This window comes from Artemia sp. Qi Xiang Cuo, chromosome 10 (genome assembly GCF_049724085.1).
Source record: "Artemia sp. Qi Xiang Cuo chromosome 10, ASM4972408v1, whole genome shotgun sequence".
NCBI classification, from domain to species: domain Eukaryota; kingdom Metazoa; phylum Arthropoda; class Branchiopoda; order Anostraca; family Artemiidae; genus Artemia; species Artemia sp. Qi Xiang Cuo.
Genome location: NC_142803.1, coordinates 1,526,998 through 1,543,236, shown reverse-complemented (window position 1 = coordinate 1,543,236; position 16,239 = coordinate 1,526,998). Strand labels below are relative to the sequence as shown.

At 34.4% G+C, this 16,239-nt stretch overlaps 1 protein-coding gene across 2 annotated transcripts in view; it reads right to left on the bottom strand.

Moving 5' to 3' along the window:
- The window catches only part of LOC148947346 (sodium-independent sulfate anion transporter-like), a 161,657-nt gene that overhangs the window by 56,868 nt on the left and 88,550 nt on the right, over positions 1–16,239 (bottom strand). For both annotated transcript variants that reach the window (XM_089095217.1, XM_089095218.1), the window contains exon 4: positions 433–653. In XM_089095217.1, the coding sequence (XP_088951343.1) occupies positions 433–653 (221 nt within the window). The remainder of the gene's footprint in view (positions 1–432; positions 654–16,239) is intronic.

The following is a 16,239-nucleotide window of genomic DNA, read 5'->3' as shown; positions in this document are numbered from 1 at the left end:
ATATATATATATATATATATATATATATATATATATATATATATATATATATATATATATATATATATATATATATATATATATATATATATATATATATATATATATATATATATATATATATATATATATACTTTACTACTAGGAGTACTACTAGGAGTGCTACTAGGAGTAGCTCATGTAGCTGTGTTGGCCTCAGTCGGCTTGATGCTGCAGTGAGTTGTTAGTAGTAGTAGTATTGAAATATAGTTTTGATAGATTTTAATTTTTTTATGATTGAGTTGTTTTTGAGACTGTTTTGAGGGATGTTTAGGCCTAACTCTTTTTATATATATATATATATTATTGTATCTGCAACCTAATGTAGTTTGATTGATTAGATGATTGATTTGGAAGACACAATTTACTGCCCAATTTTTATTTTCTACTCACTCTCATTGAAAACAATGCAACCAAACACGTCATTCCCATTATTGTATCAGCAAGCCGAATTTCTTTGACATGTTTGAAAAACTGAATTAAAGTGTGCAAAAAACCTTCAGATTTGTAACTCAGACCAAACAAGGACTTAAGCTGGGTTGAAGATATTGTCAAGGCAGCTGCTGAGGTAAACCCATCTATCACAGCTAATGATATAAAGTCCAAGAAAAATCCTAGAAAAGAAAAAGAATTTGAAAAGATTTTATAAGTAAGGGCTGCCATACCTCATATTAAAGTGGTAGGATTGCCGCGTTTTGCAACTCAATCCCAGAGTACCATTTGATGCAGCTTTTCCCTAGACTCTGCACGAGGCATCCATAACGTAATAGAACAACAAGCTTTCTTACCAGCCCCTAGAGAACAGATAATAGACAACGAATTGGCTACTCTGAGCTCACCTTGTCAGACTCCAGACTCTTATATACCAGAGGAGACAGAATATTGATTTGGTCCAAAAATGGCAAAATCTTTGGCCTTAGTTCTTTTTCAGCTTAAAAACTCCCTATAATGGTTAATCATAGAAAACCCAAGAAGAGTCCTTAAATATATAAACACTTTAACAGACTCCTATAAATTGGGTTGCCCTACCATCCTTATAAACAGAAATGCATCCATATTGCGCAACCCACGCTGATCGTGTTATTTGCTCTGCTTTTCCTCCGTAATTTTGTGTCAGACACTCAAAACGTGGTGGTTCAATAGAACTATCCTATTGGTAGTGCCAGATTGGTTTCTAATTCGTTTGATTGTTGAGCAGCCGAGAAAAACAAAATCAAAACGAGCGGTATTCCTACTTTTATGATCAGAGCGGAAATAAGGTTTATGACACCTACTTTTCGTGGTTATACCGATTAAATTTTTTATTTTCACTAAGGTTCATATTATGTACCTTTTATTAATAAATTTAAGTTAATAGTGTGGGGTCAACAGGGACAAGCGCCCAGTACTCCCACCGTACTTGCAGCCAGTACTCCCACCATACAAGCGGTCTTATCGTACTGCCGCTTTGATATAGAATTCTAGGAAATGCATTTTTCTGTAACAATGCCATTACTTTAAGCGGTGCCCATAGTGCAATCTCAATTAAATATTTTGATATAAGAGAAAGACGGTCCAAATTATTTCGAACAGTTTAAGTGGTCACATATCATAATCGTTTAAGCGCAGCCCTATACAGATCTGGCGTTATCGTACTTCCGTCACGATAAGGAAATTTCTGGAAGCATTATTATCTGAGTTTCGTTTGTCAGGTATGTTATTCAATAATTGAAGAGAGTTTCTAGTGACATGATATCTAATAAATGAAGTTTTGATATAGATTTTAACCTACGAGTGGTAGAGATCTTTTTGCACTCTATTGGCATCGAGCCGATAGTTGATTATTAGTGGATTAAGTTCAAGAAAAAGGTTAAACGGGGATTCCCCCAATGCTGCCCAACTACATAATCAAAGTCATAGATGGCGCAATTGTTAACTATAGTTATAGATGGCAACATGCTTTTTTTCCAACGATATATTTTTTAGCTTCTAGGCAGTTTTCTATTGATTTTATAAAATCTATATCTGATGTATGAATTGAACATGAGACCCATGCTTTCCTATGGTAATAGATCCACGCGGTACTCGACTGGGCCAGACAGTCAATGACGAAACTATGGTTTTAGAAATACATTCTAGATAATCAATTTATTGTTTCTCGGACGCTGGACAACTGGTGTTAAGCGTCACAATATCGTAATAAGTTGACTGCGCAATAACTTTCTCAATTGTATTTTTGGTAAATGTTATCAGTGATCTGTTTCCGGGCACCATTCTTGGCATCATTATACATAAGAGGGTGATTGGAGGTGCTTGCTGGACAGGCATATTCTTTTGATGATTAATGAAACTTGTTGAGAAGTCCAAAAATTGTTTTCATATAGTGTTGGTTTATCAATAAACATGTAAAACCCATTTAGTTACCGAATTGTATGTATATCTTATCTAGTTTTAAAAACAACCCTCCCTACTAGCCATTCTTCAGCTATTAAATTTAATCCTAGAAATATTTTAAACTAGACCTTCAGGGGACAGTAAAGAACAATATCAAAAATAAATAAGGAGCATTTACCGAATTTAATGTGTCTGAGCGATACCAAAACTCCATGTTATGGAGTTTTCTTGTCAGAAGAGCGATATCAAAACTAAAATATGCTTAAACACTGCCATCGGATAGTTTACGTGCTTAGCACTTGGGCCAAATCTTATTTAATTTTTTATTTTGAGTATTTTTTATTTTTTTCTTAGATTTTTTTAACTGAAATTTTTTTCAACTTTGGTTTTCCATGTCTTAAAAAAGCATTAAATATAATTATAAAAAAGTTATTTGAAATATTTTAAAAAATACAAAATAAAGATCATATAAACTTCTCAGTTGTAATTTCTCTATTGGAAAAAATAATGTTCGTATTGTGTTTTTTTACGTAGTTTTTTGTTAAAGTGAAAGAGAAATTTTTCATTTTTTTGTTTTTGTCCTTTTTACCAAAACTTCCTGATATAAAGAAAAATCTTAATTCAACCTAAGGTACATGGATCCAAGAAACAAAAGACATTTCAATTTTATGTGATTAGTAGCAAAACTTCCAAATATAAAGAAAACTCTTAGAAGACCATAGTTTTTAGGTATAACTGAACCTAAGGATCATGTGTCCAACAGATGAAAACTTTTTAATTTCATATTCTTGATGCCGAAAATTCTTTATATAAAGAAAAATCTTAATTGGACCAGTGGCACAAGGACCCAAGAGACGAAAAACTGTTTAATTTCATGTCATTGGTACCAAAACTTCTAAATATAAAGAAAAATGTTAATCCAACCTAAGATACTTCGATCCAAGAGACGAAAAAACATTTTAATTTTATGTCCTTGGTTGCAAAACTGCCAATTATGAAGAAAAACCTAAGAAAGCACAGTTTTTAGATACGATTTGATCTAAGACACGTGGGTCTAAGAGATGAAAAATTTATTTTTAATTTCATGTCCTTGGTACCAAGACCTGATATCTTAATTACACCTAAGACACATGGATCCAGAAGACGAAACTTTCATGGCATTGCTACCCAAACAAACAAATATAAATAACAAATCTTAATTCGAGCTAAGTCCCATTGATCCAAGACATGAAAAAACATTTTAATTGCATGTCCTTGATATCAAAAGTTTCAAATATAGAAAAAAAATTAATTCGAACTAAGGCATATAGATCTAAGAGACGAAAAAACATTGTAATTTCATGTCTTTGGTAGCCAAGCTTCCAGATATAAAGAAAAATCTTAGAAAAATGTAGTTTTTAGATTTGACTGGACCTAAGACCCATGGGTTAAAGAGATTAAAAACTTTTTGATTTCATGATCTTTGTACCAAAAACTTCCAAATATAAAGTAAAATCTTAATTGGACCTAAGGCTTATGGATCCAAGAGACGAAATCTTTTAATTTCCTATCCATGGTACCAAAACTTCCAAAAATAAATAGAAATCTTAATTCGAACTAAGGCATATGGATCCAATAGACAAAAAATATTTTAAGTTCATTTCCTTGATAGCAAAACTACCAAATATAAAGAAACCTCTTTGAGAACCACAGTATTTAGGTATGGTGGGGCCTAAGACACATGGGTACGATACATGATAAACTGTAATTTTATGTCCTTGATACCAGAGCTTCCACATATAGAAAAACTTCCCATGTACTAAAAAAACTTCCCATGTACTAACATCTTTTTTCCCTAAGGTTATTAATGCCACCACAACTGAGTTTTCACAAAGGTTACAGTATGTCAACTGATTTTGAGTTAGGTTTGTTTGTGCTCAGTAAGCGTTTGCGCACGCTTACTGAGCCATGAAATTACTGAATTGATGACATGAAATTAAAAACTTTATCGTCTCTTGGATCCATATGCCTGAGGTCCAATTAAGATTTTTCTTTATATATGGAAGTTCTGGTATCAAGGGCATGAAATTAAATCATCTCTTGGACCTATGTGTCTTAGGTCCAATCATACCTAAAAACTGTGGTTTTCAAAAACTCTTCTTTATATTTGGAAATTTTGCTACCAAGGACATGAAATTGATATGTTTTTTCATCTCTTGAATCCATATACCTTAGGTCCAATTAAGAATTTTCGTTGTATTTGGTAGTTTTGCTACCAAGGACATGAAATTAAAATGTTTTTTCGTCTTTTGGATTGTACCGTGAGTAACATGTGACATATTTAAAATACAAAGATTCTTTCCTTCTAAAGATAATTCCGACATAAATTAAACTTCCCCTAATTAAGTTCAAATCCCGTTTCCAAGAGTCTAAATTCTTAATCAACAAAAAGAGAAAATGCGTTTCAGCCTCAGCCAAACAAACGACGCTATTCGGTTTTGAATTTCGCTAAGATATTTGGTAATAAAAAAATCACCAGATACAGAATTCACAGGAAGCTTAAGTTATAACGTTTAATCATCAGATATATTTAAAACGAATTATTGGACGGCTAGTGAGCATAATGAAGTGAGTTTGCAAACATAAGTACAAGGTAGCGGCCCTCTCCACAGGACTTGGGCCAATCGTGAAAAAGCTAGTAGAGCGCAGAAGCTATATTTGTGTGATATAGTGAAAAAAAGTGTTTTTTCGAGGCATTCGTTTTGTCAGAGTTATTACGGAGGCATTATGATGCCGCATTCGTAGATCAGAATCATTATTATTGGCATTCAGGCATTGTAATTTAAATTATTATTATGCAGTCATTGTAGAGATTTGGTCATTATTATTATCTCTGCCACTATTGTCATCAGTTAAAGTGAGGTACTGTTGTACGCCTAAAATGTAAGTCTTAATAAATCTATTGCCTTTCTACTTGTGTTTGTTTTATTTATATGTCTGTATCTAATCGAACAGCGGGTAACTAGTTCGTAGGTCTCCATCGGTAGCACTCCTAGGAATCTGATTTGTACATAACATTAGAGGTAATCGACACGGTGATAACCCGAGGAAGCGAGGTTGCGATCCCAAATTGATAGTTGGAGAATTTATAACATACTATAGCTACGCATTTTGTTTTCTCGCTCTCAGCGAGTGGCGCGATCGGTACACCACTTTAATTCATAATATTAACATTTGTGGCCCCAGACTTCATTGCCACATTTGGCGCATCTTAATCGCCACAGCTTTAAAGAATAATATTACATATGGCACAGTCTTTATCGCTATATGTAGCGCTATCGGAGAACTTATAAGGTATAAGTTCACAGCTTTAAAGCATAATATTACATTTGACGCGGTCAATCTTTATTACCACAATTAACATCAGTCCCTTTTTTTATCGCTGTATATGGCACGGTCGGAAATTGGAGGAAAACAAGCGAACTAGTTATGCAATAAACTTTGTAATTTAAATTTAATCATTGGAGAGATACAGACATATAAGAAAAGTAATTAGGCCTATAATCGCTAAGCTATTACAGGAAAATCCTTTAAAATATCTCATAGGAGATAATAGCCTCCCCCAAAAATAGGATAAGTGAAAAAAAAAATTAGAAAATTATTTTGAGTTAATTCAAAACCAAAAATATCAAAAGAATTAAGCGAACTATTAATGGCGCAAAAGTTGGCCGCGAAGAATGTAGAGATAGCAAAATCTATTCCACAATACAATGGACAAACAGATATCGACAAATTTAATATCCAATTAGCCCAGTTTGTAGAATTAACAAAAACAGAGCTAGAAATTTTAGTCGGCATGCTCCAATTAATATTAAAAGGGCAGGCATTAAGGTTTCTATAGCAGATTGAAGATGCTATAGGTAATGACGCCAGCTTAATAATAAATACTGTGAAAAAATTGTTAGTGGCATTTAAAGATATATTTATCGAAACTAGTTCTACACACAAATTAAAAAACGGAGTGGTATGCTCTGAACATTCACGAAACGTAGGAGAATATCTTGATAATATACGGAATTCAGTAGAAGCAAAATACAGAAAAGGATCAGGAGAACTGTATGAAAAAGTCATACTAAATACTTTTTTGCAAGGGCTACCCTCAAAACTAGATAGAATGGTAATATCCAAAAATATTCAGACGTTAGATCTTGCAGTTCAGGAGGTAGGGTGATTGATCGAAGTCGACAAGATAGTGGCAAATCAAAGTAAAGCAAAAATAAATAGCCTAGGGGAATCAAAAGCAAGTCTGGTCTTCAAGGGCGATCAGACGTCTCCCAACTTCTTTTCAAGGGATAATTCTCCTGTGCGACAAAGTATTAAAACACAAGAACCCGCTAGGCAGAAAACAGTACGTTTTCAGCCCGTCCAAAAAATTAGTTATGAAAATAACCCGACAATAATAAGATGCTATATTTGTAATCGACCTGGGCATATCGCGAGAGAGTGCCGTTATGTCCCCAATCGCACACCAAGATTTGCTATCAATAATACAAAAAATTATGGCAACCATTTGTTCGGAAGAACAAATTTTAGCGCCAGTGGTGCACTAGGCTATAGCCAGGGAAGATTGCGCCAATCAGTACCTTACAACGCATACCAACCAAATGTGTATAACCCTGCCCCCAATAGACAAATTAATTACCGATTTGAAAACCCAAATACTCGCCAAAGCCAATATAATGCAAGAATGGTATAAAGAAATCTCGAAAATTTGCCGACGGGAAACGAAAACTTTTCAAGCCAACGGCATTGGCAGTCAGCGCCAGCAGCTGGCACTGACGTAAGAAATCCAAACTACCGTAACAATACATGGCGAAGGCAGACAAATGTAAATGAATTAGATATGCCTACGGAATCTCACATGTCCGAATCTCTATTGCAGACACCGACGCATGTTCTAAATCCGCAGGGAAACTTTTCAGGCCCCTCAGAAGAATAAATTGCACCCAGAGGGCGCCTAGAATGTTTTATAGGTCCAAACCGATAGTAGTACCGTCTTGCAGTGATAGTAATAATAATTTACCTATATTTAATGATTTTTGTGTGGCAAATATTTACTTTAAGGCTTTAATTGACTCTGGTGCAACCGCGAACATCATAAACTCATGCGTATTTATTATGTTGCCTCCGCATATTAGGCAACAAATAAATTTTAATAATCCCAATTTAACTAGCGTGACAGGGCATCAATTGGATGCAAAAGGTTTAATTCACCCAAACGTAAAAAAGGATAATAGAACCCTTCTGACAAATTTTTATAATATGCGATAACTTTCCGTATGAAGCCATTATGGGCTCAAATTTTTTAAGGTCTAATAGAGTACTATTAGACGTGGCAAACGAAAGGGTTGTCTACCCGGATAAGGTAGGAGAAGAAGTTTCAACCTTAAGAAATTGTAACAAAAGTTACGTAAAGCTTGTAACAGCAAACGAAATATCAGGTAGTATAATATCACAATCTTTTGAACCTCAAATCTGACAAGAAGGCCATATCACAATCATGAATTCCCTTAATTGCTCTGAGAAATACTACAGAGAGACATTAAAACCATATAATAGACGTATTGGATATCCGAAAGTTATAATAGTAGATGTGCGACGTTACAAGTCAAACGAAATTAAGAAAAAACTATAACTATGAGAAAACATATTAAAACCGAATGTGACTCCATCAGACACTACAATGACGAATGAACGCGCCAACATGTATCTAAGAGACAATAATTGGAAAGAAAAATAGTACGGGTTTGCGATACGGAAAACAAAGATCCCTCCTAAAACAATGCGAAGAATTCAAATATCACAGGTAATTGAACCAGTAGATAGCTAATCTGAAATATGGTTTGCGATCCCGTCAAATGAAATTCCTGAAAATCTGATATGCGAGGAACAGATTATATCTTACGACAAGGGAGAAAGTTTTATTTGGGTAACCAATAACCATGAATATGATACAATTACAATAAAAAAGGGGACGTGTTTAGTTCAAATCCAAGTTATCTCGGAAAATGATTTAGATAGATGGGAAAATGAAGTAAACGCTATCAATACTAAGAGCAAACATAAATGTAATAAAAACAAAGTCAAAGACACAGTAAAAGAGAATAAGGATAACTATTGTCTCTTGTCTTTAGAAAATATAAAAAGAAAGCAAAACAAGGACGAAATGTGTGTAGCACTTATTAATTATTTTGTGAATGATGATGTGTTACCAGATAAATTCAAAACTCTTAGAAAAGAGATAGATAATTTTTACTATGATCTTGATGAAGAAATACTATGCAGACTCGTGACTGCTGAGGCAAACAGAAACAAAACATCAATAATACCTGTATTACCCCAAAACTTAATAACACCTGCATTCGACTATTTTCATTCAGACATAGGTGGACATTTAGGAGTAACGAAAACTTTCCATAAATTAAAACAATATTTTTACGTGCCGTCGGCAGTAGCAAAATTTAAGGACTTTGTAAGTACATGCGAAGCGGGTAAATTAAGAAAAAACCCCAAGCTTATCCTAATTCTCCTATGGGAAGAGTCCCGGTAGCGAGATTCCCCTTCGATATTGTCTCGTTCGATTTATATGGAACCAGTGGCGGCTTACCTGTTTCCAACAGAGGCCATACTTGTATGCTTTCAGTTAAAGATCACTTTTCCGGATTTATTTTTGCAAAAGCATTAAAAAATCAAGGCGCTTACGCTACGAGTAAGGCGTTGGCGAAATTATTTTTAAAATTTGGCATCCCAAATAAGGTTATAAGTGACAACGGAAGCAATTTTGCTTTCAAAAGTAACAGAAGACTTAATGAGTTTTCTTAACATAGAGAAATTGGTGACTTCCCTTTATAACCCACAGGTTAAGGGTAAAAAGAAAATAGACATAAAATATTTTCGAATATGTTAAGTATGTATAAAAAAGACAGCAGTAACGACTGGGATCAATTCTTACCTTATTTAACTAAAGTAATCAATACTGCTTATTCAGAAACAACAAAAGACAACCCTTTTTATTTACTTTTTGGTAGTGATTTTAGAATCCCGTATGATGAGATTTTTGAGTCCCGGCAATTACAATAACTCGGAGGATTACAAACAAGAATTCATAAATAGGACGGGGAAAACTTATAAGATAGTTAGGCAAGAGTTGGAAAAATGTAAAATAAACCAAGAGCTAAGAAACCAACCCAAAGTCAAGGGGAGCATAGATTTCAAGATAGGAAATTGCGTCTACCTAAAGAACGAGGCAAAGACGGAAGGCAAGAACCCTTCCAACAATTATTGTGAACCGTATAGAATAGTCAAAAAGTACAATGACGATTGTACTTTTAAAATGGTGAACCCCGATACTGGAAGAACTTGTAAGGTGCATGTTACCGAGTAAGAATAGCCGAATTTCCAGAGAGATAGGTACCGCGTCCCTCCTCTACCAATTCATCAGATGCAGAAAATGAGCCCCCTAAATCAAGATTGGCAGAGCTAAAACCCTTTAATTTCAAGCAAAACTATTTCGAGAATGAGAGTGATGAGGAAAACTTTGAAGAATTTTTAGCTATGAAAAATCTAGTTAATTCCTTAAGGAAAATCCCTAATACCAGAGAGAATGAAAACGCCAAAAGATCCTAAAAGCTCATCATCGGAGAGCGCAGAAGAATTAGATTATACGATATCTCCGAAAAACCAATTTTTCCCTGAAAGAATTTCGACCCCTTGTCCCCCCAAAAGATATCCAGACGAAATGGTTTCCCCTGCAATACCAATAGAGAGGCCCCTGTCATCACAGGAGGAATTGAACAGAGCTGTAGAAACTCCGGATATTATTGTAGAGAAAACTCCTCCCAAAGATTCAATTAAAACAAATTTGCGAGAAGCTATGGATTTAATAAATTTCCCAATAAAAAAGAGTCAAAGAATACTGTCTAAGAATAAAACTCCCAAGGATGACAACCAAGGACAATATCATGATATAACTGTGTCCAAGGTCAAGCCTAAATAGTGGACTTCATGGAGAGAAACACTAGTGCAAAGAATGCCCCCCCCCCCAAAGACATGGCATTTAAACAGTGGAGGAACCCCGCAAAAACTTTCGATTCCTCTCAAAGCTCTCAAGAATCTTTCAAATCTCCCGAGTTGAAAACTCAAAGCGAGGACTTGTAGAATAAACCTTCTACTTCCAGAGGAGTAGAAATTTACGAAGGAAGGGGAGGTAATACCTCAAAACTGCGAGGTGCAATCTCTAAAAGTTCTAATGCGGAGTCATCGGAAACCAGTTCCAAAGAGTCTGACGGCGAATCAGACCATATGGTAGTTAAATAAATAGGGAAATCAAAACCGACTTCAGCAGCTGCGCATACGAAGGAGGCAAAATTAAGGGGGCAAGAATTTTTGAAGAAACAATACAAAAAATTGTATCTTATATCGTTAGCAAAACCTAAAAACAAAAACGCGCAAGAAACAGAAAAAAAAGTAACGACACAGTTAGGTAGAACGGTTAAGAAACCGGACAGATTAAAATACCCTTAAAAATACAAAAAAAGATTTTTATGGATAGGTGGCATAAAGGAATAATAATTTAAAAACTTTTAGCTCACAAGTAAAAATCATACAACTATAAAAATGCCGTAGAAAAATTTTGTTCAACATATATCAGTTCCCGAAAACAAATTCTAATTAAAAAATAACATTGCATATATTAATTCGAATAATTTCCTTTAATATAAAAAGTCTACCCGTACCATTCCAGTACGATGTATCCGGTCCAACTGATAGAAGTTGTGATAGAAAGTAATAAACGAAAAATATTCATACATCTTAGAAATGATCTTTGGTTATTTTCTGTTCCAAGAGAAACTGTTGGAACTTTGTCTTGTTATAATAATACAGAAAGAATAAATCCAAGTTACAGGACAGAATTACTGTTACAAGATGTGGGCACGATAACCATAAAACAAGGATGTCGACTTGTAGCTAAAGAGTCAATTGTTCGAACGCCGTTAATTACCACGAGCGCAAATGTAATAAGTCCTAAAATGATCAATTTTAAGGCAATCAAACTGTCGTACACTATTCCCAATATAGAGAGTGAGGAACTGAAAGCCTCAATATGGTCCAAAATAGAAAAGAATGAGGGAACATTAAGGCTTACAAAAAAAAGAGAGGCATTAGACTCCCAGATTCCCCTATTTACAAACGAGGACCAAAGATTAACGTACGTGGATGATAAATACGGATTGTTCTCAACCAATTTTTGGTGGAACATACTACTGACCGTATGTTTCTTGTTCGTGATTTCCCTGACCATGAGAATCTTACTGACTTTTAATTATGGAAAAATCCTGAGACTAAGAAGACAAAACCCAAAGGAAGAACACGGGGAAACGGCTGAAATGCAGAAGTTAAACCCGGAATCGCATGAGAACGACTAAGCCAAGTAATAGGGAAGACATTAGAAAACGAGTGGGTATAAGGGTCTCCACTCGTCCTTGCTATGTCTTGTTCCCTCATTGTAGTGTCGTTTACGTAAAACCGTGTGGCTATGACGCTGCAAAATGTGTTTCTTAAACAGCACGGACGTGCGTGAACAATGCAAGCATGAAATATGTTGTAAAATTAGACCTCAAACTTAATGATGTAGCGTAACTTATATTTAAATGGTAATTTTAAACCTAATATAGAATTAAATGAATGTTGAGAAAGATTAAGTTAAATTGTGTGCAATAAAGTATACCAAGCAAAATAATAAGGGACATTATTTACAGTTAAGAGAAGTAATCTCTTATAAGAGAAATAACAATTGCATTTTGTTAAAAACAATATATGCATATTAATATTGGCATTTTCTTGATATTGCCTTGTAGTGTAATGTTAACCATTTATTGTAACCAATCATATTGCTTATTATGTGTTATGACTACTTGTTTTAAAGAGCGTGTGATTCTTCCTCTTTATTTTTATTACACGAAGTAGATTGACATAGGGAAAATCAATCGTTACAATGCATTGTCCAGTGCAGATAAAATATAGTAGCATTTATTTTCATCATACATCAACCAACAAAGAGTACTCACCATAGACTCCAGGCAATTTTCATCCCAGATTCGCTTAAGAAAATTATAGTTACCTTTGATCGTCGTTTCGTCGACCACGAACCATATTACGTATCAGGTAACACTAAATTTGAATCTCAGTATTCAGTGCATTATCGAACTATATAATCACATAAATCCTGAGAACCCCTTCGACCAGTACAAGATATAAGTACATAAATATCACCCTTGATAATCATTATTGACCCATGTACCATGCGACTGTATAGTTATGATATTTGATGATCCCAAAAATTATTTATGTGTCGCAGATTCACGCGTCGAATCCCTTTCGACCATTTTTCGGAATCCATCCTATCACCTCTATCAAATGCGAAAAGTTAATATCTCTGTTATCCCATAAATGTTACGAGATAATTTCTGAAAAATAGACCTGGAAACCAACCATTAAATTACTGAAACCAAAATTAACCCCATTGACTAAACCCTCAGTGACAATATACCCCTCCCAAAATTTAAAGACAATATGTTGAAGGAGTCACTAAAGTTTGATGTCGACCCATTCCAAATCCAAACATCAATTCCCCTGTGATTAATCCAGGAATCACCGCAAAAGTTAATAGACGCAAGCCAGGCACGAACAATTTTATAAGAGAACTGTAATCTCTAAGTGCACAAACGAGCAATTTTATACGAGAAATACATTCTCCATGTGCTTTAAAATATACCAAAAATGATATGCTGAGAAGAAAATGAACGCAGTCCCAGTGTTCAACCCCTTAATGATAAGGCACCCTATGAACTATCCAAAAACAGCAGGTGAGAATGAACTCTCATATCAAAATTCCACACGCCTGTACCAGGGAGTATCATTTCCCATTTAACAATTAGAGAAAGCTTCTCGTCCAAGATGATCATAATCATGCTCGACCTGTTCTGTGAAGAAGCTATATTGTAAGTGTTTTAAAAATTTTTGCCAAGACGAAAGGAGTGAAGGACCAAAATTTACAACAGAAGGATTGAGTATGCTAAAAGACATGAATGGTGATGAAATAGGTGTGAATTTACATATGTTACATTTTAATAAATTCGATAACTTAAAAACTCCAATATCCTATCATTAGTATTACATAGCAAACATTCCCAGTGAAAGTGTCCTAATGTTTACCAGTGAATGTGGTAAACATAATATTGTGTGTTTTAAATCGTTCTTATATGTAGTGTTAGATGTTCAGATAGATTTATATGTAGCGTTGTCGTGCTATTCATTTAATTTAGCGTAGATAGGAAGCACAATTTTCCTATAGTTAGCAAAGGATAAAAACTTGTAAAGGGTGAATTTTCAGAAGAAAAAAAAACCTCATAGTAAAAGTAGAATAGCCTCAACCTTGTTGGAACTGTAAAAGTCATCAGTGTTAGATGTAGAAAAAAAATTTTTAGTATAGTAGCTAAGCTAGAACCATAGATAATCGGTAGATGAACTTTAGATAGGGATGTAAAATAAAATAAGAAAAGTAACAGAGAAAATTTTTAGCACTCCTGATTAAGCTTATATAAAAGTATAAAATAATACAATATCAATAAAAATTACGTAGGACCAATAGTAAATAAACCGCGAAAATTTCAAAAACCCAAGGGCAAGCAAGTCCTAATAACGGGACGTCATTAAATAATGGGAAGGGTAATATGTACCGTGAGTAACATGTGATATATTTAAAATACAAAAATTCTTTCCTTCTAAAGATAATTCCTACATAAATTAGACTTCCCCTAGTTAAGTTAAAATCCCGTTTCCAAGAGTCTAAATTATTAATCAGCAAAAAGAGAAACTGTTTTTTGGCCTCAGCCAAACAACGACGCTATTCGGTTTTCAATTTTGCTAAGATATTTGGTAATAAGAAAATCACCAGATAGAGAACTCACAGAAAGCTCAAATAATAACGTTTAATCATCAGATATATTTAATTCAAATTATTGGATGGTCAGTGAGCACAATGAAGAGAGTTTGCAAACATAAGTACAAGGTAGCGGCCCCCTCCACAGGACTTGGGCCAATCGTGAAAAAGCTAGTAGAGCGCAGAAGCTATATTTGTGTGATATAGTGAAAAAAAGTGTTTTTTCGAGGCATTCGTTTTGTCAGGGTTATTATGGAGGTATTATGATGGCGGATTCATTGATCAGAATCATTATTATTGGCATTCAGACATTGCGATTCAGATTATTACTATGCAGTCATTGTAGAGATTTGGTCATTATTGTTATCTCTGCCACTATTGTCGTCAGTTGAAGTGAAGTATTGTTGTACGCCTAAAATGTAAGTCTTAATAAATCTATTGCCTTTCTACTTGTGTTTGTTTTATTTATATATCAGTATCTAATCGCACAGCAGGTAACTAGTTCGTGAGTCTCCATTGGTAGCGCTCCCAGGAATCTGATTTTTACATAACATTAGAGGTAATCGACACGGTGATAACCCGAGGAAGCGAGGTTACGATCCCAAATTGATAGATGGAGAATTTCTAACCTACTATAGCTACGCATTTTGTTTTCTCGCTCTCAGCGAGTGGCGCGATCGGTACACCGCTTTAAATCATAATATTACATTTGTGGCCCCAAACTTCATTGCCACATTTGCCGCATCTTAATCGCCACAGCTTTAAAGAATAAAATTACATGTGGCACAGTCTTTAGCGCTATAAGTAGCGCTATCGGAGAACTTATAAGGTATAAGTTCACAGCTTTAAAGCATAATATTACATCTGACGCGGTCAATCTTTATTACCACAATTAACATCAGTCCCTTTTTTTATCGCTACAGGATCCGTGTGCCTTAGATCAAATTAAAATCTTTTTTATATTTGGAGCTACTGCTACCGGGGATATGAAATTACAATTTTCTTTTGTCTCTTGCATTCATCTCCCTTAGGTCGAATTAAGATTTTTCTTTATATTTGGAAGTGTTGGTACCTAGGACATGAAATTCAAGAGCATTTAGTCTTTTGGATCTACGCACTTTAGGTCCAATAAAGAGTTTTGTTATGTTTGCACGTTTTGGTACTAAGGATATGAAATTAAAAAAAAGTTTCATCTCTTGGACCCATGTCTCTTAAATTCAATCATACCTAAAAACTTTAGTTATCTATGATTTTTCTTTATTTTTGGAAGTTTTCGTACCAAGGACATGAAATTAAAAAGTTTTTTGTCTCCTGGATCCATGTGCTTTAGGTCAAATCAAGATTTTTCTGTATATTTGGAAGGTCTGGTACCAAGGACATAAAACTAAAAAGTTTTTCATCGCTTGAACATATCTGTCTTAGGTCCAGTCATACCTATAAACTGTGTTTTTCTAAGATTTTTCTTCATATTTGGAAGTTTTGGTATCAAGGACATGAAATTAAAATTTGTTTGTATCTTTTGGATCCATATGCCTCAGGTCGAATTAGTATTTTTCTTATTTCTCGAAGATTTGTTATCAAGGACACGGAATATAAATTTCTTGTTCGTGCCTTAGATACGTGTGCCTTAGGTCGAATTAAGATTTTTTTTCTATATGTTTGGTAGTTTTGGTAGTAATGACATGAAATTGAAAAGTTTTTTCGTCTTTTTGATCCCTGTGTCTAAGGTCCAATTAAGATTTTTCTTGTATTTGGAACTTTTGAAATCAAGGACATGAAATTAAAAAGTTTTTCATCTCCTGGACCCATGTGTCTTAGGTCCAATCTTACCAAAAACTGTGGTTTTC